Source organism: Panulirus ornatus, chromosome 11 (assembly GCF_036320965.1).
Source record: "Panulirus ornatus isolate Po-2019 chromosome 11, ASM3632096v1, whole genome shotgun sequence".
NCBI lineage: Eukaryota > Metazoa > Arthropoda > Malacostraca > Decapoda > Palinuridae > Panulirus > Panulirus ornatus.
Genome location: NC_092234.1, coordinates 7,178,996 through 7,205,321, shown reverse-complemented (window position 1 = coordinate 7,205,321; position 26,326 = coordinate 7,178,996). Strand labels below are relative to the sequence as shown.

The window sequence follows — 26,326 nt, the reverse complement described above, 5'->3', positions numbered from 1 at the left end:
ATCCTCCTCCTCCTCCTCCTCCTCCTCCTCCTCCTCCTCCTCCTCCTCCTCCTCCTAGGCTTTCGCAAGACCTCCTGTGGATCAATACCAATGTCTCAAGACCTGTATTGCAAGACCTCCTCCTCCTCTCCCCTAGTCTTTCACAAGACCCTTATGGATGGATGTCAGTGTCTCAAGAGCCGTATTTCAAGACCGTATGAAAACTGTTTATTTCGCCTTCCACCCCTCCAGGTCTTTCACAGGATCCCAGGTTCGTTGCCAGCTTCCCAGGAACCATGTTTTAAGACCTACCTCCCACTGGAGCCTCTTATAGAAGTATCCTCAACAAATATTCTTTTCCTCTGAAGATTCCCTCCTCCTCCCATATCTCCAATACGTGATGAAAGCCTCTCTCTCTCTCTCTCTCTCTCTCTCTCTCTCTCTCTCTCTCTCTCTCTCTCTCTCTCTCTCTCTCTCTCTCTCCCATCGGTCCCACTTATAGAACACCGTTGGCAGGTGACCTTGATGACGCGTCCCTCTCTGGAGGTGGGGGGAAAAAAGCTGTGTGGTTCCGCAGTTGGTAGACCTCCTTTGGCTGGCGACCTTGACTCGTCCTCCCTCAGGATGGTCAGTTCTTTAAGACGTAGTTCTCCTCCTCCTCCTCCCAGGACTTGGGGGTTGAATGATGCCTCAGCCTGGTGGTTTTGGGTGCCTTAAGGATGGCAAGGGTGGCGGCTGCACCTCCATCCCTCGCGAGGTTAGAAGCGACATGCTAATTTGAGGGGAGGAAGAGATGAGGGAGGGAGGAAGGAAGGGATGAGGGAGAGGTTGTTGCGATAGGTCTGCCGTCTCCTCCCAGCCGCTGTAGTGGCCGAGGGGAGGCGCTGGGCTGAATGAGGGAGAGAGAGAGAGAGAGAGAGAGAGAGAGAGAGAGAGAGAGAGAGAGAGAGAGAGAGAGGTAGTTGTATGGTGATGCTGCATTGAGGGGAGAGAGAGAGAGAGAGAGAGAGAGAGAGAGAGAGAGAGAGAGAGAGAGAGAGAGAGAGAGAGAGTTATTCGATAACGTATTTGCCAGAGTATTTTTTTCTCAGAAACCCTTCGGCATGTATGTTTATTCATAAGTCCCCCAAAACGTCTGTAGTGACTTTTATATATATATATATATATATATATATATATATATATATATATATATATATATATATATATATGTTATATACATATATCATCACTATACGCCCTCTTACCGTTTAATCATTAGCGTTGAATTGCCTCGTCTACCCTCTGTAGTGTAGTTACCCGAAGGACAAGCGTTCGAATGCTAACCACGCCGCGGAATCCGCTTACCACGGTCAAAAGGACGGGATTTTACAACTAGTTTGAGATATTATTGAGAACGTGGAAAACATATTTTCTTGAAATATGTAATTGCCTGGCTTATACTGAAGAGGCTCTATTGGGGGTTATATAATGCTGCTAATGATTGGACGGCAGAGGCGTATGTATATATTCTCTCTCTCTCTCTCTCTCTCTCTCTCTCTCTCTCTCTCTCTCTCTCTCTAACTACTTGGTTGACATCCCACGACCCCCTGACGGTTGGGGAGGAATGGTCGACGTTAAGGGAGGGTGAGAGTTGAGTTGAGGGTGTGTGGAGGACAGGAAGAGAAATCAGGTGTGTAAGAGAGGGAGAAGAGAGAGTGAGAGGGGGGTTAGAGGGGGGCAGTGAGAGGTCAGCTGAGAGTGACACCAGATGTATAAAGACTGAAACGAAATCTGAGTGGATGCCAAGAGCGAGATAAGAGAAAAAGAAATAGATTAAAAGGAGAGGGAACGAGAGAGAGGAGTCAGTAATTGAAATATCAGAATGAGGTAAAGAGACACTAGAGGAATTGATAAATCAGAATGAGGTAAAGAGACACAAGAGGAATTGATAAGACGTAAAGATTGACTTGAGAGCGGTTGTAATATTGGCGTTGTGATGAACAGACGGTTTTGAGTCGAGGCATCACTCGGTACGTATTGGGAAATTATATGCCGACTTTCAAGCAAGCTTCATCTAGAGATTTAGATGAGCTTCGTTTAAGTCTGGAAGTTGTTGTTGGCGAGGGAGGGTGTTTAGTGCGTTTCCGAAGACCTAGATCAGGTCCTGAAGGGTGTTGGGGGGGACTTGAGGTGTGTGTGTGTGTGTGGCTGGAGGAAGTGGGTGTCTGTGGGGAGGAGGGGCTGCTGGAAAGGCAAGCCTGGAAAAGATTGGAAGATAAGAGGATGGCGGAGGGTAGGTTTGAGGGGGTGATTAGGAGGTGGGGTAGGGGTTAGGGAGATTGGGGAAGATGGATTAGAGTTGAAATAGGGAGATTATGAGTAGGGAGGATATAGAGAGAAGGATTAGGGATGAAGAGTAGGCGGAGGGATGGGATATAAGGATTTACGTTGTATAATCTTCGGTGATTAGGGTTTGACCTAATAAGACTCGAGGTGAGATTAGGGATTGGACCGGACAGGTGAAGTAATTGGCCGCTCCACAAGTGTGAGATGGGGAATGCAGCACAGATGTGGCGCTGGAGTAATTAGTTAATATGTGAACCTGATTCCAAGCGATGTAGCTGTGTCAGTCTTGAAGGCTTCGCGCTATGGTGGATCATGAAGGGTCACGCGCTCGGTACGACCCCGACCGTCTGCTTCCAGAGTTCTGTACGACCCGATTGTCCGCTTCCAGGAGTTCTTTACGACCCGACTGTCCGCTTTCAGAAGTTCTTTACGACCCGATTGTCCGCTTCCAGAAGTTCTTTACGACCCGATTGTCCGCTTCCAGAAGTTCTTTACGACCCGATTGTCCGCTTCCAGAGTTCTTTACGACCCGACTGTCCGCTTCCAGAGTTCTTTACGACCCGATTGTCCGCTTGCAAAGTTCTTTACGACCCGATTGTCCGATTCCAGAGTTCTTTACGACCCGATTGTGCGCTTCCAGAGCTTATTGCAGGATGGGTAGAGTGTATAGAGCTCCCCCTGTGTGCAGTTACATGCATTAGTCTCCCTCCCTCCTTCTCCCCTCCCTTGGCAGCTTCTCCTCTCGTATTATAACGCGCCACGAATTACGAAACAAAAACTAAAGAGACTTTTTAGAAGTGTTTGTATTTCACTTGAGTTGCAGAGGTACACTGATGAATTTCAGCCCTCGTCTGACGGCACTTGTCGAAGCCGTTAGGGACGTGATCAACGTGGCATGCATATAGTGTTCATGTTATTGCACATTCGAGAGACGCGCGTGTATGTGTGTGTGTGTGTGTTTGTAACTATATGTACTGTACGGGGAGGGAGTTTTACACTCGTGGGGCCCAATTCTCTTTTATCACACACTGTCTGCATTCGCAATTTCTCCTTCACTATGTTCCATTCATCCACTCTCCTATACTCAAGAAAAAAAAAAAAGAATTTTTTGTCAAAACAATATCTAACAATATTTTTGTTTAATTTCACGTTACGTCCTTTGGGGTCTCCCCTTTGTACATATAGAAAAATGGATTATCTGATAGCACTGGCTTTTCTGCGGTGGTGGAGGTGGGTGTGTGTGTGTGTGTGTGTGTGTGTGTGTGTGTGTGTGTGTGTGTGTGTGTCTCTGGGCTGGCATGTGTGGTGATGCCAAATCATCCAGCTAAGGCCCGTGGGGAGTGAGGGCGCGAGCCATCTCGCTTGTGTCCATGCGTCAACACCTAGCCAGGCCTTGTGGAGAGGCATCTGCTCTGTCCCTATATTCGTGTCGTCTCCTGTCTCTCTCTATATACCAAAATCCCCTCACAGCTCATAGGTATGATGGGCCGCCAGGCAGTCGTAAGCAAAAAAGGGTGGAGGGTGGTCGTCTCCTCTTTTCATTCACCGTCCGTCGTAATTTATGCCGCCACTGTTGTAAAAAGGCATTCCAGCGAATTCCGGATAACGTATCTTTCTTCCTTATCGTCAGCCATCGAGAATGTGTCTCACGGTTATATCTTGGTTATTCGTTTGGTAAATGGAGAGAGAGAGAGAGAGAGAGAGAGAGAGAGAGAGAGAGAGAGAGAGAGAGAGAGGTGGGGAAGAAAATGTGATGGCGTGAGTTGATACAGTACAGCGAGGTAATTTGTGGCGCTGTTTGCCCAGGGGAGGGAGGGAGTGAGGGGAGGGATGGGGAAGTCGGTTGAGGAAATGACGTCATTTTGGCGGGAATGTGGGGGTGATTACGGCGTCAGGTTGTTAGGTTAGGTCACACGTTGATGTGATGATAATGCCATTCCTTTTTCCCTCCCGACCACCACTCTCTTCCGCCTCTCACTTTTATGTATGATTATACTTTACCTTTGATCTCTCTCTCTCTCTCTCTCTCTCTCTCTCTCTCTCTCTCTCTCTCTCTCTCTCTCTCCCCGTCTGTCCTTTCCGTCGCACATCTCGTGTTATTCACACGTTGCCTCCAGCCTCGCCACAACCCTCTGAATCACTACTAGGTCCAGGGGTTTTCCCCCAACCTGTCTCCTCCATCCTGGCCATTTTAACATTTCCAGAATGTCCACTGTCCCTTCCAGGATGCCCATTTCCCTTTCTCAACCCATAGCCCACTTCCAGCCCGATGGATCCCACTTCCAGTCCCTCTGTGTACATCTATCTTTCCAGGCTTTCCATGTAGAGGATGATGACCACCTGCCAATCTCATGCTCTCCTAACCTGACTTCCAGGATTGAGGCCATCGATCCAGGTGCTAATGATGGTTCCAGGATTAATGCTGTCTTGATTCCTCTGCTGCTTCCGGATCGTTGTGTTTTACGCAACGAAACGCAATTTATGTGTCGATTTCCAACGCTCGCCTTTATTCCTTTTTGCACCTCCTTCGCTCGTAGTGGGGGTTTTATATCGTTCGCGTAATCTCCTTGTGGCGATGTGGTGTAGGTTTGGGACCCCCGCGAGGGTGGTGGGGGGAGACAAGAGCCAGATTCTTGCCGCCTGGGGGCACCACCGGCTGTTGGGCTTGGTGCTCCTGGTGGGGAGGGAGTCTTCCCGGTGATCGAAGTGTCCCTTCCCACCCACCTGTCAGCGGCGTTGACCCATCCTACGTCAGGGGACTTTTGCAGCGAAAGAAAGAAATGGCTCAAGACGTGGTGGCCGAAGAGGAAGGCTGCGGTGGTGGTGTATTGAAGACGATCTTTCGGACAAGAATTTTATACACCAGAGAGCTAGTGCAATTGATAGTATTGTAGGAAAAGGTTATCAGACAGCATTGTCTTTGTATGATGTTCATTGCAGTGGTTCTATTCTGGGCTAGGAGGAGCGTTGAACTGGTCTCGGGGAATCGATCCTGGAATTCATAACACCTGTAGTGGATAGACAAGAGCTTACAGCTTAATGGATAGGGCCCGCCGTTGCGTTATGAAGACCCCTTTACACTCTAGTGGATAGGTTCGTTCTTTTTAAGGAATTCAGCTTACAGCCTAACGGATAGGTGTACCGCGGTGGTGGCACAGGACACCAGCTTAAGCCTGATGGATAGGCTCGGCTTTAACACTATATTTTTTTTTAAGCCGCCATGTTAGCGGTCGAAGATCCCCAGAAGCCTCGCAAGCGTCTTATAACGTATAAGGAAGGTGGAATATATTCACCCAGCATATAGGAAGGTCAGATAACCTGGTGCTTCACCTGACAACACTATGTTTCACGTGTTTACAAGTGAATATAAAGCTGCATGAATAGCTAGATGTGATGAAACTGAGATTAGAATGGGTAAACGAATACGTGGAACGTAAGAAAAGTCTTGGGGGGTACAACAGATGCCAAATATATGGCACATAACCCCTGAAGGATATTGTGAAGCTCGATATACGATGGAGATTTGGATTCGGGAGGCTGTAGAGTTTTCGTCATAACCTCAGGGGACAAACGTGATGGAGACACTCGTAGAAACATTCCAATAAGATGGCTTTTTTCCAACACCTGCTCGGGGAGGAGAACCAGACATGGGTCACCAGGGCATCAGCACTGAAGTGTTGCCGGTCGCCAGCGCCCTGGCAGATGATGACATACCTCACTCAGGTTGTCCATGGGGCTGATCAGCCACACCCAAACGTGCCAGGATAGAAAGAAGGGTGTAGGTACCTGTGGTTGGTCTGTCTGTCTGTGAGAGAGTTGACGACAGACAGGTGTGTGCTACGCATCCATGGCTTCGTCTTTTTGGAACCCACCTCTCGCTCTCGTGACCACCAGAGCAGGAGGTCAGTCAAGGTCACAGCTCCCCTGATGAGGGGGGGTGGGTGCTCCGTCGTGTCACTATGGGTCATATTACCACCCTGAGTCCTACCGCAACCTTAGGTCACAATGTCATATACTGTAGGACAGTCCTGTCACAATAACTAAATGCATCCAGGGTCATCAGTGCCACAGGTAATGTCTGTGACACTGTCGCAGGCCAAAGACACTTATCATACTCTGGCAGAGAGTTTAGGTGGGCAGAGCTGAGGTGCTGCCATACGTGTCATTCACTGTCGTAAATGCGTGACAGACTATGTCCTTGGTGCAGTCCACACTGTGAGGAAAAGGAGACCCCGTTCTGACCGGACTATTTCCCCCCATGTCCCTCTCACCTTCGCTGATTCCAGAAGTCTCTCACACTCTCATCAATCCTCGTTTCCCCGGGGCATTTGAGTCCCATTCCTTTCGTCCTCATCACCAGTACGTACGGCTTTCGCGAGGCTGGGGGTCATCTGGTGGTCTTCTGTCACTCGGGACTCGCCTCTGGTCCTCCTCTTTCGTGGCTGTCGGTAAATCCTGGGCTCCTAAGCATATCCGACATACTCATAGATCGATGGCCTTAAAACCCAACAAACATATAACGTATCGATTGTATTACATTGTATTTAGATATGTTTTCTCTGGTGAATTCGTTCAAGCTTGGGTTCCCTTGTTCATGCATTCGTTCAAGCTTTTACCCCTGGTTTCATGCATTCGTTCAAGCTTTTACCCCTGGTTTCATGTATTCATTTAAGCTACGACCTGTTCATGTTGATTTTAAGCTAAACTTTGTTCTCTCGTCCTCCATTCGTTTTCATCGATGACCCCCCCACACGCGCCCCACCCCCCCCCCCCCCCCAGCCTGTGACCTCCCTACTGTGCCACTGGTGGACATTGGTATTCACTTAGGTGACCCCTCCCCTCCCCCCCCCCCCCCGGCTGTGTGTGACCTCTCCCTCCCTCCCCATGCTGCTGCTGTTCGTTGAGGAGGGAGAGGGGGGGGGAGTGTGTTCTCTGGGGGGTAGAAGTAGTAGTAGTCCGGACTATGGAAGGGGGGGGGTTGTTCTCTAGGGGTGGTAGGGTAGTAAGTAGTCGGGACTATGACCTTTCACCTCATATGGTGTTGTTAGAGGTCGGGGTTCTCTGGGGGAGTGACCTCGGGGGTGGGGCGTGACCTCTCCTCTCCCAGCCATACCCGCTCCCTTCATTTCTTCTCCATTCCCTTCGTCTGGAGATACCCCTCGTGTATATTTAGTTTTACGATTATTGTAAGTATCATATTCATTACCACCAATTAATTACCATCCAAAATTTGTTATTTTGATTCCCTGTCATGGCAAAACTATATGAGTGTCTCATCATATTTATCTTGATCATCATCATTCATCATTACTCATCGCCTCATTTATTAAATGTCATTTTGGTAGGATGACACACACACACACACACACACACACACACACACACACACACACACACACACACACACACAGGTGTACACCATCTTCCCAATTGTGTAAAAAGTGAATATTCATGAACCATGATGAGTCCACATGAGAGAAATGTAATCCACTCAGAGAAATCATATGTTCTTGTGTCCATAAAACTGATTCTGGCCTGTTATGTTTCATTGGGACTCATGGCATAGGTATATTCTTGAGATCTGTCTTTTGATGTTTAGTATATGGGAGTTTTTGTGTTGGGTGTAGACACAGCAGTGTAGACCTGTCCAGCTACATGAGATTACGAGGGTAGAATACATGAGGGTACAGAAAGAGGGGGGGGTTGGGGTGGGTTGTGGGTGGGTACATGAAGATGCAATGTTTGGTTACAAAGATGGGCTCTATTGGGTACAGAAGGTGGGTTACATAGGGTTACACGAATGAATCCCATGTGGGTGCAGCGATTGGTTGCATGAGGGTTACAGAAGTAGATTACATGCGGGTGCAGAGATAGGTTACAGAAAGTGGGTTTCAGATATAGGTTACATGAGGGTGAAGTGATAAGCTTTGGCTAAGTATACATGAGATTACAGAGTGCCTGCCCCTTAGAATACATACCTGGCTACATTAGGATACATATGTGTGGTGGACAGACGAGAATAATAATTCTTCATTACAGGATTCATAACGACTGTTAGGATACAGCGTAGGGTGAATACATCAGCATACAAACTGTATCCACCATTGTAGAGTAGGTTTGCTGAAATGGCAACCCCACCCCTCCCCTTTTTTTTTTGTATTATGTATACCTTCATAATGGTACAGTATAGGGGTTGGTGGATGCATGAGGTTACAGAATCATGTGGTTGTTTTTTTTCTCTCTCTCCCCCAACCAACACACCCCGTGCCACACGGGCGGCAGCAGGCCACGTGTACGGGACCGCCCTACAGAGGCTCCGGAGGTACCCGGCCCCCCCTGCCACGGATCAGCTGACTGACGAGTTGCCATATACTGCTGGAGGTTAGGAGTGCCTCAGTATGTCTGTAAACGTTGTCCTCTTACACCCCCCCCCAAACACCCCCTCTTCGCCCGCCCGCCCGCCCGTCTTCTTTCGCTGTATTTTTATGTGTGTGTTTGTGTTTGTGTTCTTCTTTTAGCCTCTCCCTTTTTTTTTTGTGTGTGTGTGTGTGTGTTCAGTGTATTTGTGTTTCCATGTTTGTTATGCCTTGCAGGGTTGTTGTGTGTGTGTGTGTGTGTGTGTGTGTGTGTGTGTGTGTGTGTGTGTGTGCTTTGATTGGATGGCTCGATTGATGAGATGGTTTGGCTCCCTGAGCACGACTGCACGACCACTTGGTGCGATCTTTGGTTCAGGCCGGGACATTATGCCCAGGGGTCGTACCGCCGTCCTCAGGGGATTACGCTTACAATGTGTGTGTGTGTGAGAGAGAGAGAGAGAGAGAGAGAGAGAGAGAGAGAGAGAGAGAGAGAGAGAGAGAGAGAGAGAGAGAGAGGTTGCCGTAGCTCATATATGCATGTTTTTGCATCTAAGAGTGTAAGGCTGAAGTTTGTATGTTTTGTGTTGTGTTGTCTGTTTACGTGCTTGTAGGGTATATATATATATATATATATATATATATATATATATATATATATATATATATATATATATATATATATATATTTGTTTATGCATTATGTATTTGTACATGCATCCATGTCTGTAATTTCACATGTATGTGTTCCTATATGTGTGTGGATGTGTAGTATTTCGTACAGCAGTGGCTTCGTAAGCTAGAGTAATGCTTGTCTTTACGTAAATGCTTTACTGTGTATGTAGTGTTGATGCCTTGTGTGTGTGTGTGTCTTTGTGATGCCCTCTGTTGGTTTGTCTGTGGGTCTGTGGTGCTTTTGTCATTACGTCATTGTCTGTGATGCCTTCTTTGTGTGTGTGTGTGTGTGTGTGTGTGTGTGTGTGTGTGTGTGTTATGCTTCATTCTCAGCGTCTGTGTCTGTGATGTGATTATATATGATTATGTATCTATGTCTGTGATGCTGTATTTCCTGTTGCAGTGTTTGCAATGCAACTGTCTGTCTTTGTGACGTTACCTTCTCTTGATCATTGTCTGTAAGGCCTTCGTGCGTGTGTGTGTGTGTGTCTACCTTTGTCTGTGTGTCTGTCTTCCCTTCGTCCGTGCTTGTATTCTTACAACCCCCCTTCCCTCCGCCCCACCCCATGTGTATGTGTCTGTACGTGCTTTGTATATACAGTCTGCTCCTAGTGTACAGTGTTGTTCGCTATAATTCATTTACTACGGCAATATTGTCAACTCTATATGTTTTGTCCCTCTCTCCTGCCAGTGTTACGGTGTTGTTAACCCTTTGCTTGTGATATCTGCACAGTTTGGGTCTGATAATGTGTTATCAGTTTGGTAATGGGTGTAACGGTATCTTTGTTAGGCCTTATGGTAATGGGCTCCCGTTCCTTGAAGTCCCTCTTCCTCATCCATTGCCTTTCCACCTTTCCTTTCAATGTGCCCTCTCGTCTGTTTTGACTTTGATTATCCTTGACTCCTTGTTTGGACCAGTTATCCTTTGTTTCGACGTCGGTTATCCGTGCCTCCTGGGTTTTGACCAGTAATTCGTGCTTCCTTGTTTTGGTCTCAGTTATCCGGGCCTGATTGTTTTGGCGTTATTTATCCGTGCCTTTTTTTGTTTCGACCAGTTATCCATGCTTCCTTGATTTGACCTCCATTCCTTGTATGTTGTTTGACCTGTTATCCGTGCCTCCTTGTTTTGACCAATTATCCGTACCTCCTTGTTTTGACCAATTATCCGTGCCTCCTTGTTTTGACCAATTATCCGTGCCTCCTTGTTTTGACCAATTATCCGTGCCTCCTTGTTTTGACCAGTTATCCGTACTTCCTTGTTTTGACCAATTATCCGTGCCTCCTTGTTTTGACCAATTATCGTGCCTCCTTGTTTTGACCAATTATCCGTGCCTCCTTGTTTTGACCAATTATCCGTACTTCCTTGTTTTGACCAATTATCCGTACCTCCTTGTTTAAACCTGAATTATTCCTGCCTCCCAGTGTTGACCTCAGTTAACCTTACCTCCTGGTCTTGACCAGTTATCCGTACCTGTACCAAGGAGAACCCTGGGTCTCCTACCCTTCCTCCCCCACAACCAAGCAATGCATGTAACACTAATTCCTATTGATGCTGGTGACTGTATATAATGTGTTGGCGGATTAACTGCTGTGTTGTGTGAGGCATTGTTCCTATTGACACACACACACACACACCCACACACACACACACACACACACACACACACACACACACACACACACACAGCATTAGCCAGGTTTTGTGTGTGTGTGTGTGTGTGTGTATGCATACATACATACATAGCAATAGACTCGGTACATATATACATATACTCTCTCCCAGTAACACAAAAAACGGTAATTACAAAAAAGTAACCAATTACCGAACTACAGTCTAACCTTCTCAAAGTGTTAGCAGTTACCCACGGAGTACCGCAGGGTTCTGCTCTGGGAGCCTCCCGCATTCTTGACCTGTGGTCAGGATGTGCCAGAAGACATGGATTCCTGCCTGAATGTATCTGCAGATGATGCAAAGGTCACGAGGGAAGTGGAGATCGAGCAGGATTGCACCACTCTGCAAGGGAACCCTAAACAGACACGAGTGAATCCCACATTACGAGAATGATTAAGGAGACAAGTTGTCTTCGCGAGGAGAAAATTAGAATTTCATTAAAGTTCCCGAAAAGGGAAATATCCATCTGGCTGTTCGCGTCCCACACAAGACTGAAGTAGAGTATGCCGCTCAAGTTTGGGTAGTAAGCTTCAAGAAGCACGAAGAGCTAATGGAGAAGGTCCATAGGAGAGCATTAAAGATGGTTGCAGAATTAAGAGAAGTAAGATACAGGGAAAAGTTGGAGACTTTAGATATGTTCACCTTGGAAGATAGAAGGTTAAGGGGTGACCAGATCACTGCCCTTTAAGTTTTTTTTCTTTTTTTTTTTCAAACGTATCGATGACTTGTACAGTGCACAGATCTTCAAGAGATGTTAAGGATAAAGCCACCAAAGGCCATAACCCGAATTAAACAAGAAACATGCGAAGAAAAGATGTGAAGAACTTCTTTTTACAGCACAATGAAGAGTGACGGACGATTGGAGTACACTGAAATGGGATGTAGGAAATCCAGACAACTTAACGGATACGAAAAAGTATTTTATAGCAAGAGAGGGTGTGTACAAGGTATAGGTGTCCCACGTGTGTAAAGACTCCCTCTTCATGATGTAACCAGCAACCAGGGAGGTACCACCCGCTTGGATATCGGGGAGGGTCCGTGACGACGACCCAGTGAACCAGCAAGCACCACTGTGGTCCGTGACGACGACCCAGTGAACCAGCAAGCACCACTGTGGTTCGTGACGACGACCCAGTGAACCAGCAAGCACCACTGTGGTCCGTGACGACGACCCAGTGAACCAGCAAGCACCACTGTGGTTCGTGACGACGACCCAGTGAACTAGCAAGCACCACTGTGGTTCGTGACGACAACCCAGTGAACCAGCAAGCACCACTGTGGTTCGTGACGACGACCTAGTGAACCAGCAAGCACCACTGGTTCGTGACGACGACCCAGTGAACCAGCAAGCACCACTGTGGTTCGTGATGACGACCCAGTGAACCAGCAAGCACCACTGTGGTTATCAAAGCCCCCTTTTCTTGGCCTCAGGTTTCTTCTGTCTTGTCTCTTCGCCACAGGTGCGCGTGAGTTGCTGGCGTTCACTCCACAAACCCACACAATACAATCTACTTCCAACTCACAACAACAAATATCTCACACGACTTAAATCATTACATTGGCCTGCAGTGGGCGCTACGCGTCACCCTGCCTAAATTACTAAATTTCAACAATGATAAAAAAAAATAATGATAAAAATAAGATGTCCAGGTGGTGGGGCAATACGAATGTGTATATGATTCTCTGTCCATACTATAGACGTAGGTAATTACAAGCAGGTGATTCTCCCAAGGTAATTAACAAGCAGGTAATTCCACCACACGGTAAGTGCTCCTCTGGTTTTGCAGATCAGATATGATTGGTTTTGATCACATCCAAACAGGAAGGACTTTGTTGTTGTGTGTGTGTGTGTGTTTTATGATTCTAGCCATTGTTGGGTAATATACCATTGTTCCCGGTGCCCGCTCGCCCGCCCGCCCTTCCCCAAGTTACGTAGAGACATGAATGGCGTAACAGAATGTCTCGGAGGCATTACTCTCCACTGGAACTATTGTGGTCCATTGTAAAGCCAACGCGGACGTCGTGGATTCACGTGAGGCTCGGAAAGTTTGTATCAGCTTGTGTTGGTCACCGGAGAACGTACCGACATTATCCTGGTTGTGTGTGTGTGGCTCATAACTGAGCGGTGGTGATGATGATAAATGGCCCCAGTAATGATTATAATAATAAATGATACAGATGAAATTAATAATGGTAATAACATCAGCAGTAATATTTGAATATTGTTGAACTGTAAATAGTCGTTGTGATACTGGAGTTCAAATGACAATAATTGACAGTTATATATATATATATATATATATATATATATATATATATATATATATATATATATATAATGGTACCGAATAAATTCCATGTTTGTGTTATGTTTCTAATAGTAAGTCAGTAGTTTGATGGTGGGTTAATTTCAACAGAGAGAGAGAGAGAGAGAGAGAGAGAGAGAGAGAGAGAGAGAGAGAGAGAGAGAGAGAGAGAGCTTTTGATGACATTATTACTCCATATCCACGTGTGTATATATATAGCGAGACTGCCCTGAGAGAGAGGGAGAGAGATTAAAGAAGTGAAGTTGTTACTTCGTGTGGCGGTCTGCTGATATCAGACAGAGACAGCGGCCCCCCAACAGTAACAACGAGTTGTAAGCACAGACTATCTTACAAAGTCTTGGGTGTTTCTGCAGACCTCAGCGGTTCTTTAGACGCTTGCATCAACGCTACGATCCTTGGGTTATGATAATGGCCTGCCCTTTGACCTGACGCCCTTTAAGGGCCACCATGATTCAAAAGGGGCGTACCGTCGCACTCAACAGTCGTATGATTATGTTCAAAGGGTCGTACGGTCATGTTTTAAGGGTCGTGATTATCGTGTTCAAGGGTGTCGTTCCGTCGTGCGGTGGGTGGCCAAGACATCCGCGCTGATGGCCGGCCAGCGTTCGCACGGCCATTGGAGACACGCTCATGACCAGGCATATTTCCAAGACCTTGTGTGATCAGCTTTGTGTCAGATAAATCTCACATGAGTCTTGGACATTATCTTAAAAATGATCACAAAACTCTTGTCACCATCTCGGGGATTTTTTTAAACATTATGCCGTGGAATAAGTAATTGTCGGTTCGACTCGGCCAGTGATACCATATGGGTGTCGCGTAAATATAAACTCCACTAGATATTACGTTATAGTTATGCAACCAGTTGTTGTATGTTGAGATGGGTCAGCAGGCTACGTGGTCGTGACCCGGGCGAGTGAGTAATGCGGTGTCAGGTGCCTGTGGCCGCCATGACGAGAAACAAAAGGATAGTCGACACTCCGCTCACGCCTCGTATTCCCGCCTCGAGTTGCCACCTAGTGTTCCCCGCCTTTGTTATGTGTACACGTCGGGGAAGGAAGGAGGTTAAGCAATTTTTATTCATGACAATTCAAAAGTCCTTATTTATCTAAGATTACGCAAACGTATCGGTTTTTTTTATGCGATAGTGTGGATGGTTTGTTGGTGAGGAACCAGTTGTTCTTGTAGGGTTGTGTGTGTGTGTGAGAAGCGGAGTGATCTTGTGCGATGCCCGGGAACGAGATTGAACCAAGCGATGAGTGATTTTAAAGCTGTTTGTCCTTCTGAGAGACGAATGTACCAGTTTAAGCGATTTTCTGTCGCCTTATCTGGAGTAATATTATAGTGTTGTGGCTGTCTGTCCGTCTGTGCGTGTTGCCCGTCTCTGTGTTCGCCTCCCTCCGGTATCCCGTTGCCTGTATATCTGTCGACCGCGTCACTCTGTTCCCTTCCTTGTTTTGTCGGTCGCTTGTTCTTAATGAGATTTATCATGCTTAAGCATTAACTTCAGTTATAAAGCCACAAAAGTATTTGTGGTCGTGATATTGAATGACCAGTCGCCTGTCGTATGTAAACAGTTGGTTTCCGTGCTTTAACTTTTAAGATTCCATTGACCAGTCCGTCTTGAAACTTTGAGGACACTTGATATTTTTGTCTTGAGGTACTAGAGGGTCAAAAGGGGAACGGAAGACGACCAATCTTCAGAGATTATAAGCACGGTTGTAATGTGGAAAGTTTAACTGCCTGGAGATAGTTACAGGGATCATAGCCTTAACTGATGAGAAATTTTGGGGGGGCTGTAAACAAGCCTAGTTTATCAACGTATTTGAACGTACGATTGTAATTTGAAATGAAACTTAAGGCATTAACATCTTCGACCGTACTGCACTACATACATGTCATCATACACATGTGGCAGAGGATATTTTGTAAAATTATGGTCTGCGTTTTTAATATTATGCATTATTGTGGAATACAGCCATGTTATGGTGACTGTTTAATGTTGCATTTGCTTGGTTGGAAAGCATCGATTCTTTTGGTTTTTTTTGCATTTACTTCATTTGATTCAATTATTTTTTCATACTTTTCATCCCCAGTTGGCCATACTTAAGGACCACAGTTACATAATTCAGTAGATGTTACCTTAAAGCATAGCTTGGTTAAAAAGGGAAAAAAATGAATAAAAAATTCAAGCGAAAACTGGCTAGTGGATCCTTGGTCCCAGCTGGCCTCGCACAGCATTACCAGTAGCTCACACGTCTGGGCGTTCTTGAGGCAAAATGCGAACCGCCTTCACCGTTAACACTCTCGCCTGGCTGGCGCTTTATGTGGACTGGCGGAGGATAGCCGAACTGCGCAGCTCTGGCGTCACCACCCAACACGTACTTTCTCTAGGTAACGCGATAATGATTACCTATAATACTTTTAATAATTACTTTTAATACTTCATGATATATATTGGAAAGGACAACGATTGAGCTTGTGATCAAGTATATTCCTATGAGTCCACGGGGATATGAAACACTATAAGTTCCCAAGTGCACTTTCGTGTAATAATCACATCATCAGGGAAGATACAAGAAATATAAGCCAGTTGATATACAACGAAGAGACGTAGCTAGGACGCCATTTGGTAGTCACGTTTGACATGGTAGACGAGGTCAACCTTGAAATAATGTTATAGGGGGAGTCAGCCTTGATATAATACAGGGAAGGTCAACATTAGCATGAGATAGAAGCGTGCGGGAGAGTTCACCCTTGAAATGTACTGGGAAAGTCCATCTGAACTACGTGTTAATAAACAACTATACAGCAGTGTGAAGATTCAGTAAATAAAGTGACTATATATATATATATATATATATATATATATATATATATATATATATATATATATATATATATTAAGAAGTATTATAAATGATAAAAGTAAATTAATGATTTAGATTGAACGGAGGAAAGATAATAATAATATTATTATCATAGAACAAACAGTAATCAGTTTAGAATATGAACTTCAGTAGCACAACGAAAACACTAATATGTTCACTAGTTTTATGGGGAAGGCGGTCTTGAAGTTCCGCATTATTTTCTAATTTAGGACAAGAACTATATATATATATATATATATATATATATATATATATATATATATATATATATATGTATATATATATATATATATATGTATATATATATATATATATATATATATATATATATATATATATATATATATATATATAAAGTCTTAAGAAGGCAGCAGTTATTGAGGCTGTTTTGGCCTCAGGGTACATCCGGGCCGTGGCCAGAAAAATAAGAAGAAATATATGTGAAGGGATTGGCAATCGAGAGTTTGGCCCGTCCTCCTGTGGTGACCAACCCCCCCTCCCTCCTCTCTCTCTCTCCTCCTCCCCCACCATGATCCTTCGTCCCGTTTTCTTTCTCGCCCTCGTATCCTGTAACCCTTATATATATATATATATATATATATATATATATATATATATATATATATATATATATATATATATATATATAACTAGAATTGTTTTCACTTTCCTATCTCTCTCTCTCTCTCTCTCTCTCTCTCTCTCTCTCTCTCTCTCTCTCTCTCTCTCTATCATTTCCAGCTGCTGCCTCGTGGCTCGTTAGGTTTTTCCATCCGTCGGTAACAGCTCGTAAATGGAGTAATTTGCTCCTCGTTTCGTGGAACAAATTGCCTGGAGAGAGAGAGAGAGAGAGAGAGAGAGAGAGAGAGAGAGAGAGAGAGAGAGAGAGAGAGAGAGAACACCAGGAGAAGGGGGAGTTAGACAGGAGCAACAGGAGACAACAGGGGTTAGGCTAACGAGAGCACCGTTAACAGAGGTGCACACATCCGGACCCGATCTGGACAAGGGAGCCAACGGTGCGACCAGCCGGAAACAAAGGCCCACACGTCTTGGCGGCAGTGATCCTGCACTTTCCTCTCCTCCTCCTCCTCCTCCTCCTCCTCCTCCTCCTCCTCCTCCTCCTCATTTCTTCCTCGTCTCTACGTCCATCTTCCTCTTCCTTCTCCTCCTTTTCTCCGCCTGTTCCTTCTCGTCTTCTTTCTTTTCTTATTCCTCCTCCTCCTCCTACACCGTCCTCCTCCTCATTCCATCCTCGTCTCTACATCCATCTTCCTCTTCCTTCTTCTCCTTTTCTCCACCTGTTCCTTCTCGTCTTCTTTTCTTCTTCTTCCTCCTCCTCCTACACCGTCCTCCTCCTCATTCCATCCTCGTCTCTACATCCATCTTCCTCTTCCTTCTTCATCTGCACCTGTTCCTTCTCGTCTTCCTTCTTTTCTCCTCTTCCTTCTCCTCCTCTTCTCCACGTGTTCCTTCTCGTCTTCCTTCTTTTCTCCTCTTCCCCGTCCTCCTCAATTCTTCCTCGTCTCTAGATCCATCTTCTTTTTCCTTCTCCTCCTCTACTCCACCTGTTCCTTCTCGTCTTCCTTCTTTTCTCCTCCTCCTCCTCAATTCTTCCTCGTCTCTACATCCACCTTCCACTTCCTTCCTCTTCTCCATGTGTTCCTTCTCGTCTTCCTTCTTTTCTCCTCTTCCTCCTCCTCCTCAATTCTTCCTCGGTCTCTACTTCCATCTTCCTCTTCCTTCTCCTCCTCTTCTCCACGTGTTCCTTCTCGTCTTCCTTCTTTTCTCCTCCTCCTCCTCCCAGCACACTGCTGGTGGTGCAGCATTACAGCGGTGCACCGCACCACACACGTTCCTTACGTTACACTGTTCCTCGCAAGGTGGTGTTGTCTTGCCTTCCCGCCCAGACACATCCCCCCCCTCTCACCGGCGGCGTCTCCCGCCTCCCTCTCTTATCCTTCCCTTTTCCCCCTTGCTTCTTTATCGTGGTCTCTCTCTCTCTCTCTCTCTCTCTCTCTCTCTCTCTCTCTCTCTCTCTCTCTCTCTCTCTCTCTCTCTCTCTCATCTTCATACCGTTTTCCTTTTGCCTAAGTACCATTCCTCTTCCGTCTTCCCCCTCTCTCTGCTTGTTTACTCTCGTTGCGTCTCTCATTCCAGCGTTTATCCTCCGGTTGCTTCAGCTATCTCGCTCTCCTCTCTCTCTCTCTCTCTCTCTCTCTCTCTCTCTCTCTCTCTCTCTCTCTCTCTCTCTCTCTCTCTCTCTCTCTGTTCCCTCTATCGCCAGGGGTCATCAATGCTCTCCACCTTATCTGGTCAGCTCCAGTGGCGCCTGCCAACCGTGACGTCCAATCAATCCTGCCAACATTGACGTCCAATCACGCCTGCCAACACTGACGTCCAATCACGCCTGCCAACATTGACGTCCAAGCACGCCTGCCAACATTGACGTCCAAGCACGCCTGCCAACATTGACGTCCAATCACGCCTGCCAACATTGACGTCCAAGCACGCCTGCCAACATTGACGTCCAATCACGCCTGCCAACATTGACGTCCAATCACGCCTGCCAACATTGACGTCCAATCACGCCTGCCAACTTTCACGTTCAATCTCGCCGGCCAACCGCGTCATCCAATCACGCCTGCCAACCGCGACATGTTACCACGCCGGCCAACCGTGAACCGTGACATCAAAACATGACATCCAGCCAGCCACGCCTGCCAACCGTGACATCTCTGGTACTGATACACTTCTCCGCCCGTGACCACACTCGCTTCGTGACTCCTCTGTTTGACAACCAAATTTTTTAAAGAGAATTCTATATTTTCATTAGTGGTAATTCGATTTTGATTAAAAGTCAGTCTTGATGAAGAGGTGTGTGTGTGTGTGTGTGTGTGTGTGTGTGTGTGGGGCCGCTCTAGCCAAGTGTCCGGTATAAAGAGGTGGTCGTTGGAGGCTTGTGCCCCTTTGTGAATAGGGTTCCCGTCGTAGTCAGGTCCTCTTCGCTGTACGGCTGACGTAGTCACAACAGGCAAGTTAATAAAAAGCTTTGTGATGCCCCGAATTTAGGGAACCTAAGCGAGCGAGGGACCCAATTTATCGACCGACTCAAGAGGAAAAAGATGAACAGCTTGGGGAAACTGCGGGCTGACAGCCCTCCCCTGGATTGGGAAATCATGCGAACCCGACCCCGACCCTGAGGGAGGGCCAGTGCATGCTTTATGGTCGTTGATCCTAACCACTGCAACCATTTACCCACAGTTGTGCCTTCTAGCTCGACCATACAGAACCTTAAGCATGCACCACCGACCCCCCTTTAGGTGTGTGTGTGTGTGTTGCCTTGGCATTCGACTTGATCCCCAAAGAGGTCAGATCAAAGGCCGAAAGTCAGTCGGAGACCAAAAAGGGGCTGGTGGTAACCGTCGTGCTCGAGAGGTCCCTGTGTTGGTGAATCCAACCAGGCCCTTTGAATCAGGTCAGCGCCTCGTGGGGAGGGAACCCCAGACAGTAAGTTGCATGCGACAGTGTCATGACGTTCATGGATAGTGTTGGCTGACACACTCACACTCAAGTGTACATACTCGATCATACTCATATGTTGTTATCTTGGGGTTATCGGTCATACTCACGGTTCTTTTAAGGGGTTGCTTTGCCTGGGCTGAGGAAGACGCATGGTGGGTGTTAGGCGTAACGTATATGAGGTAAATAACCAATTGATATCTTTAAGGTCTCAGAGACGTTGTGGGACTGATATGTATATTTGTATAAAGAGCAAAAAAAAAAAGTGTTTGGACGCATATACCTTGATGACGCCGCCCTAACGTATGTAAAACCAATTCTTTTACAGTCTTTTTTTTTTTTCATTAACTTAAAGCCATCAGAAGACAAGCTTGTGACTCCAATTTTTGGCAGGGAACTAATCTGATCCTCTTCTCTCCCACCCCAACAGGTAAGTCCCTGCCTGAGCTTTGGCGCCATCAGGCGTGTCGTCGGGCACAAGGTAAAACAGGTTACCTGGCGGTGCGAGCTGTGTGCGCGTGGCTCTCCGTAACTAGGGACCTTGGTCGTGTTAGTCGTAAGGTCGTCATGTACCTCCCTTTGGGGAGGAGGGAGGAGAGGGGGATTACCAGGTGAGTGGATCTAAACTTCCCCCCCCCCCTCTTGCGCAGGGCGGTGGAAACGTGACCTTTGACCTGGCGGACGGATTCGCCCGGCGGCGGAGTGAAGGGAGCCGCCAGGAACACACAAAGGGCCGAGCCTAACAACAACAACAACAACAACAAACAAACAAACAACAGGGGTAGAACTCTGAGGTGCCTGGCTGTCGTGTCCTGAAAGGGTCTAATCTTGTAAGTTGCTTGTTGCACTGTAACGATGGCGGGGATTGGTCGTCAGAAATCGTAATTGGGGACATACGGGTCCATTCTCGTAGGTGGCAGCTGGCGGGTGGTAAAGTTAATGTTTTTCTCGGATGATAACTTCGGAAAAATTGAAATCCCGTGTCTATGATTGTGGATACCAGGGGGACTTGGGTACTAGTAGACTGGGGACTTTTAAGGAGAATGTGGATACCAGGGGACGTGGGACTTGAAGATGTAGGTACCAGGGGACTTAAGACGTGAATATGTGGATACCAGGGGACGTGGGACTTAAAGATTTAGGTACAAGGGGACTTTGGTACTTGAGATACCAGGAGACTTTGGAATCGAGGGTGCAGATACCAGGCATCTTGGAACACCATGTCGTAGATGCCATGAGACACCTGCACATGTAGATACTAGGGGTCTTCATCGTAGATATGCAATGATGAGTGTTGATATGAGGCATGTTGAGAGTGCATGTACTAGGGGATACGAAATTGTAGCACAAGAGTTTCAGTACTAGGGTACATGAGAGTTGAGGGACAAGGGGACATGAGAGTGCAAGTACAAGGGTACGTGAGAGTGTGGGTACAAGGGAACACGAGAGAGCAAACATGTCGCTGGTGTTACTGAGTAGAAGAAGAGGGTACCAGGAGCCACCTGAACCTCACATATCAAATTCGCATGTGAGTCACTTGCCCAGACCAGTGGGCCAAGGCGTGCATAATGAACGCGCGCCTTGGCCCAGTGTTTTGAGACCCATCATCCACTGGCGATGTCAAGGCCACGGGATCGAACCCAGGCTCGGGGCGGTGTCTTCCTGGAGGGAACGTACCTTAAAGGCACCAGCTGTGACGTATGAAAGTTTGACTTGGTCAGCGTTGGTCTGGCGAGGAAGGTAAACAATAAGCTTCAGTCTCTCAAGGTTACACAGTGTGGTCCACTGCTGACTGCTCAGGTCCGTGACACTTGTATCTTAAGCTCCTGTTGTTATTGTTGTCCTCTCGTTGTCCTCAGCGCAGACTGAGTCACCCAGATGTTTCTCCGTAGTGGTTGGGGTCGGGGGGGTTGGTGGGTTTTGCCCAGTTGGTAGGAACGCCTCCCCTTCCCCAGTGGCGGGCGACCGACCACTACGTCTCATCTCAGTGGAGTTATCGCTATGAACTGATGTTTCCTCTCGCCAGCACACCACACCCTGGCACCCCTTACGTCGAGACGGGGATAGTAGCTGGGTTATAATATTCATGTGTGTATTTGTATAGTGAATGAGTTCGCCTTGCTGGAGATGAACGTTACACGAGATGGGTTTTTTTTTTTTTTTTTTCGTTGTTGGGACGGAGCGCGATGTGTGGCCCTCTTATTAATTTACCTGGATTAAGCTATTTTTAGCCTTGTTCTGTGACCTGTAACAAGAGGGCCGTGGAAGGTTTAGGTAGGGCCTCCTTGTTTGGAGTGTTTGTGGTAATTTGTTCATTAAATTTAGGCGGGACGCTTGTTTGTGTGTGGTGTGTGTTCAATGTACTCCTGAACCCTTGTTTATTTATGGTGTGTGTTCATGTATTCCTGAACCCTTGTTTGTTTGTGTGTGGTTTGTGTTCATGTATTCCTGAACCCTTGTTTGTTTGTGTGTGGTGTGTGTTCACGTATTCCTGAACCCTTGTTTATTTATGGTGTGTGTTCAATGTATTCCTGAACCCTTGTTTATTTATGGTGTGTGTTCATGTATTCCTGAACCCTTGTTTGTTTGTGTGTGGTTTGTGTTCATGTATTCCTGAACCCTTGTTTGTTTGTGTGTGGTGTGTGTTCATGTATTCCTGAACCCTTGTTTGTTTGTGTGTGGTGTGTGTTCACGTATTCCTGAACCCTTGTTTCTCTCTGTGGTGTACGGGCAGTTGGTGTATTACTTGTTTGGCAAAGTGTTTACTGCCGAGAACACCCACCCTCGTAAATCACAGATTTCCGGGGAGGATCAATTTACTGCTGATCCTGTTTTTCATGGGTGATACAGACACGACAAATTGCCTTTGATTGAAACGTGATGTGTAGGGGGTCGGCACGTTCCTGATGACAGTAGAAGGGGTCCATTTGTTCTTGGGACGTTCCAGGGATAGTGTAAGGGGTTGTAGATGTTCCTGGGACGGTATGGGGGGGGTAGGGGCGTTCCTGGGACAGAATATGGGGTTTAGAGATTCCCATGATAGTGTCGAGTGTCGGAACATTCCAGAGACGTTGTAAGGGTTTCGGGATGATCCTAGGACGATGTAAGGGTTTCGGGATGATCCTAGGACGATGTAAGAGGTTCGGGTCTTTCCTGGGACGATGTAAGGGGTTCAGAGCGTTCCTGAGACGTTGTAAGGGTTTCGGGATGATCCTAGGACGATGTAAGGGTTTCGGGACGATCCTGGGACGATGTAAGAGGTTCAGAGCGTTCCTGGGACGTTGTAAGGGGCTCGGGACGTTCCTAGGACGATGTAAGGGGGTTCGGGACGTTCCTGGGACTGTGTCAAGGGGTCGAGATATCCTCGGCTGGTAATATATATTTTCCCCCCGGCTTTCTCTATGTTGTTCTTGCTGACGGCGCGGCACATTCAACAGTCGTGGGAGGGAGTCGTGCTTTCATTTGCTCGCCCCTCACCAGAGGGGTTTGCTCAGCGGAAGTTTCGGTGTTGAGGTGGGAGTTGCTCTTGACTTGTGGGGAGGGCCAGGGAGGTGTGGGTCTCGCCGCCCTCCTCCCCCTGGAGACACGTGGATGCCCCCAGGGTGTTGTTGTGTGGCAGGGTATTGAGGCCACTGGATGAACCCAACCTCCTCCTCCTCCACCTCCCCCGAGGTTATACTCGAGTCTGTCTCTCGCATATATATCTCTCGTGTCTTTACTTGTTCATTACTTCCTCTTGCAATTCTTTGACACCTCCTCCTCCTCCTCCTCCTCCTTTTGTATCTCCTCCTTGTCCTCCTCTTCCTTTTCCTCTTCTAACTCCTCCTCTTCCTCTTCCTCCTCCTCCTCCTCTTGTCTTTCAGTATAGGGCTAACTCCGGGTTCGGCGTAGTGTACGATAAAATAGCTGGTAATAACATAACATAGCAGAAAGAGAATGTATTTTAGTGGACAGAAAAGATGAACTATGCGACAGTGAAAGACAGTCGATCAGACTACTACCATATCAAAACAGTCCACCGAGACACTACACCAGACGTCCACAAACCCTACAATATCAAGTCAGTCGACCAAAATACTACACCAGACGTCCACAAACCCTATAATATCAGCCTGGATTTTCGTACGTATGGACGGGGGGGGGGGGGGGGTGTCGTGATCCGCCTACTTTACAGCCCTTACTCTGTGTGTGTGTGTGTGTGTGTGTGTGTGTGTGATTATTGACGTCATGCATCTTAGAGTGGAGAGCTCAAAGATCAGGCGGCGTGGGCGTGAGCGCCACGGGCGGCCGCTTTACTCCCTCTGGAGAGAGAGAGAGAGAGAGAGAGAGAGAGAGAGAGAGAGAGAGAGAGAGAGAGAGAGAGAGAGAGAGTAGCATTAAGATCCTCAGGTGTGTGACGTCTTACAGGACAGGGCTATTGATTGGTCCTTTGGGTTCGCTGCTCGACCAATTAGCTTCTTCGATCTCTTGGTCATGTGGGGGGGTTGGTGAGCGTTGGAATGACGTGTGGTGGTTACGTCCTTTGTTCTTACTCGATTTAGACACACTGAAGATTTGATGAAAAGCTGCGATTTGTCAGATGTTCAGGACGAACTTCGATATATATAGATAGATACATACATATGTATGCATGACGTGTGTTAGATGACGGAAAGGGGAATATTGCTCACACCTGTTGGTCACATCCACGTCATCCCATATGTACAGTTTTTTTTCTTTATTATTCTTTCTCCTCTTTTATCTCCTGTTCTTTGCCTGTTGTTATTTATCCTTGGGTTTATTTCGTTTTCCTCCATACCCTCAGTCATTCTCTCTCTCTCTCTCTCTCTCTCTCTCTCTCTCTCTCTCTCTCTCTCTCTCTCTCTCTCTCTCTCTCCTCATTTTTATTTGTTCCTCTAAAGTCCCCTCATTCTTTGGCACCGTCTTCGTCTCTCATCCGTCCGTCCCATTCCCCGTTCCAGAACGGACAGTCCCATCCATCCTCCCCTTCCAGGACGGATCTGTCCATCCCCAGTCCCGGGACGGCCCCATCTCATCCTCCTTCCCTTGAATGAACCCTTTCCCTGTCCATCCACCGTTGCTGGACAGACCCGTCACGTCGCGATCCACAGGAGAGCGAAAACCAGTGGGTGCCCGAGATGCCGCTGGCTCACCGACGGCACACCTCCGGTTGATATTGATAATCATATAATGGAGTGTCGTGATAGATGAGGAATAGATAAAATTAATTTCCACCTCTTGACTCGGTGAACACACTTGGTATTACCGTAACATCCACCCTCTTTTGGAAGCCCCCGACATTTAGGGAATAGCTAAGTCTGCCTCTTTAAGAAACTGAGGGTTCTTTTTAGGTGTCGAAATTTCTTTCCCACCCCTTAACAGTAGATTCGTTTAGGCAAGGGATTGATCCGTCCACATTTGAGGTGGTTCTGGCTCTCCTTCCTTACTGGACAGAGTTGAGTCGAAAGCAGTCCGACTCTCCCAGGCTAACTCCAAAACCTGACCCGCTCGCCCTACGTCGCAATGTTGGTTCACTTTCTCTCCTCTGTTGGTGGTACTTTTAAGTTTTTGCTCCCGTGAGCTGGCTGCTTGTGTGCCCTCCACCACTAAGCTGGACCAAGCAGTACTTTGGAAAGATGCTGTGTTTCATGATTATTGTGTGGCCGTTTGTGATTCAAAGTTAAGCCGTTTTGATAAGTTTCTTTCCCTACACCTCAAAGATTTGAATCACTTCACTCTCGCGTCTTTCCATCAACTATGACCTGGCTGATTTAAAAAAGAAAAACAGGTTTTCACTTCCTCTAAATTGTTTTAATTCTTTCCCTTGTCTTTTCTTTGCCCTTATCGTAAACCCCTCTGTTTTCCAATAAAGGCCTGGCCTTAATGTGGACTTTAACATGGAAATAAAAAGAAATAAGTGAAAGGATCACGGTGGCCGAAATGAACAGCTTAAATGAAGTCAGACGTAGGCAGGTAAAGTTTAATACGAACGTTTCAAAGGACAAGAAGATTAAAGTTTCAGGCGATGCAAATCGACCGCTGAATATTCACGACCGCCTTGGCTATTGATAGCAACAGTTGGGTAACCTGGTGACCGGCGTGGTGCTGCTCTTCAGTAAGCGGGAGGGCATGGTCCCGAGACGAGAGAAACCCCCTCTGGGTTAGGACAATTCTCCTCCTCCTCGTCCTCCTCCTCCTCCTTCTAGGTATATATAAGTTTGGTGGCGTCTACCGTCCTCGCCAGGGGCTATGGCTGCGACACATGGAGGGGCGGCGGCAACGTGGCTCGCAACCAGGAGGGAGAGACGGTGGGAGCAGGTCTTGTAAGACGTAAGTGTTGCGATCATAACGGTCCTTCTGACGTACACGAGAGACAGAGAGAGAGACACACACACACACCGGTGGATCGATTGCCAAGACATAATGGTATTTCTGTTTCTGTGGCCTCGATCGGAGGTGTATTTTTAAAACTTGACCATTTTCTGTTTTCACATCAAAAAAAAAAAAGTCATCGTTACGCCCTGACCTCTTGACTTTTTTTTTCTTTTTTTTTTCGTGAGGGATACGATGCGAGAGTGTACG

General features: G+C 46.9%; 1 protein-coding gene across 8 annotated transcripts in view; it reads left to right on the top strand.

Moving 5' to 3' along the window:
• LOC139751264 (uncharacterized) overlaps positions 1-26,326 on the top strand; it is a 142,117-nt gene that overhangs the window by 68,074 nt on the left and 47,717 nt on the right. For 5 of the 8 annotated variants that reach the window (XM_071666553.1, XM_071666558.1, XM_071666556.1 and 2 more), the window contains exon 2: positions 8,593-8,688. The exons of the other annotated variants lie outside the window; for them this stretch is intronic. In XM_071666553.1, the coding sequence (XP_071522654.1) occupies positions 8,593-8,688 (96 nt within the window). The remainder of the gene's footprint in view (positions 1-8,592; positions 8,689-26,326) is intronic. 8 annotated transcript variants of the gene reach the window in all.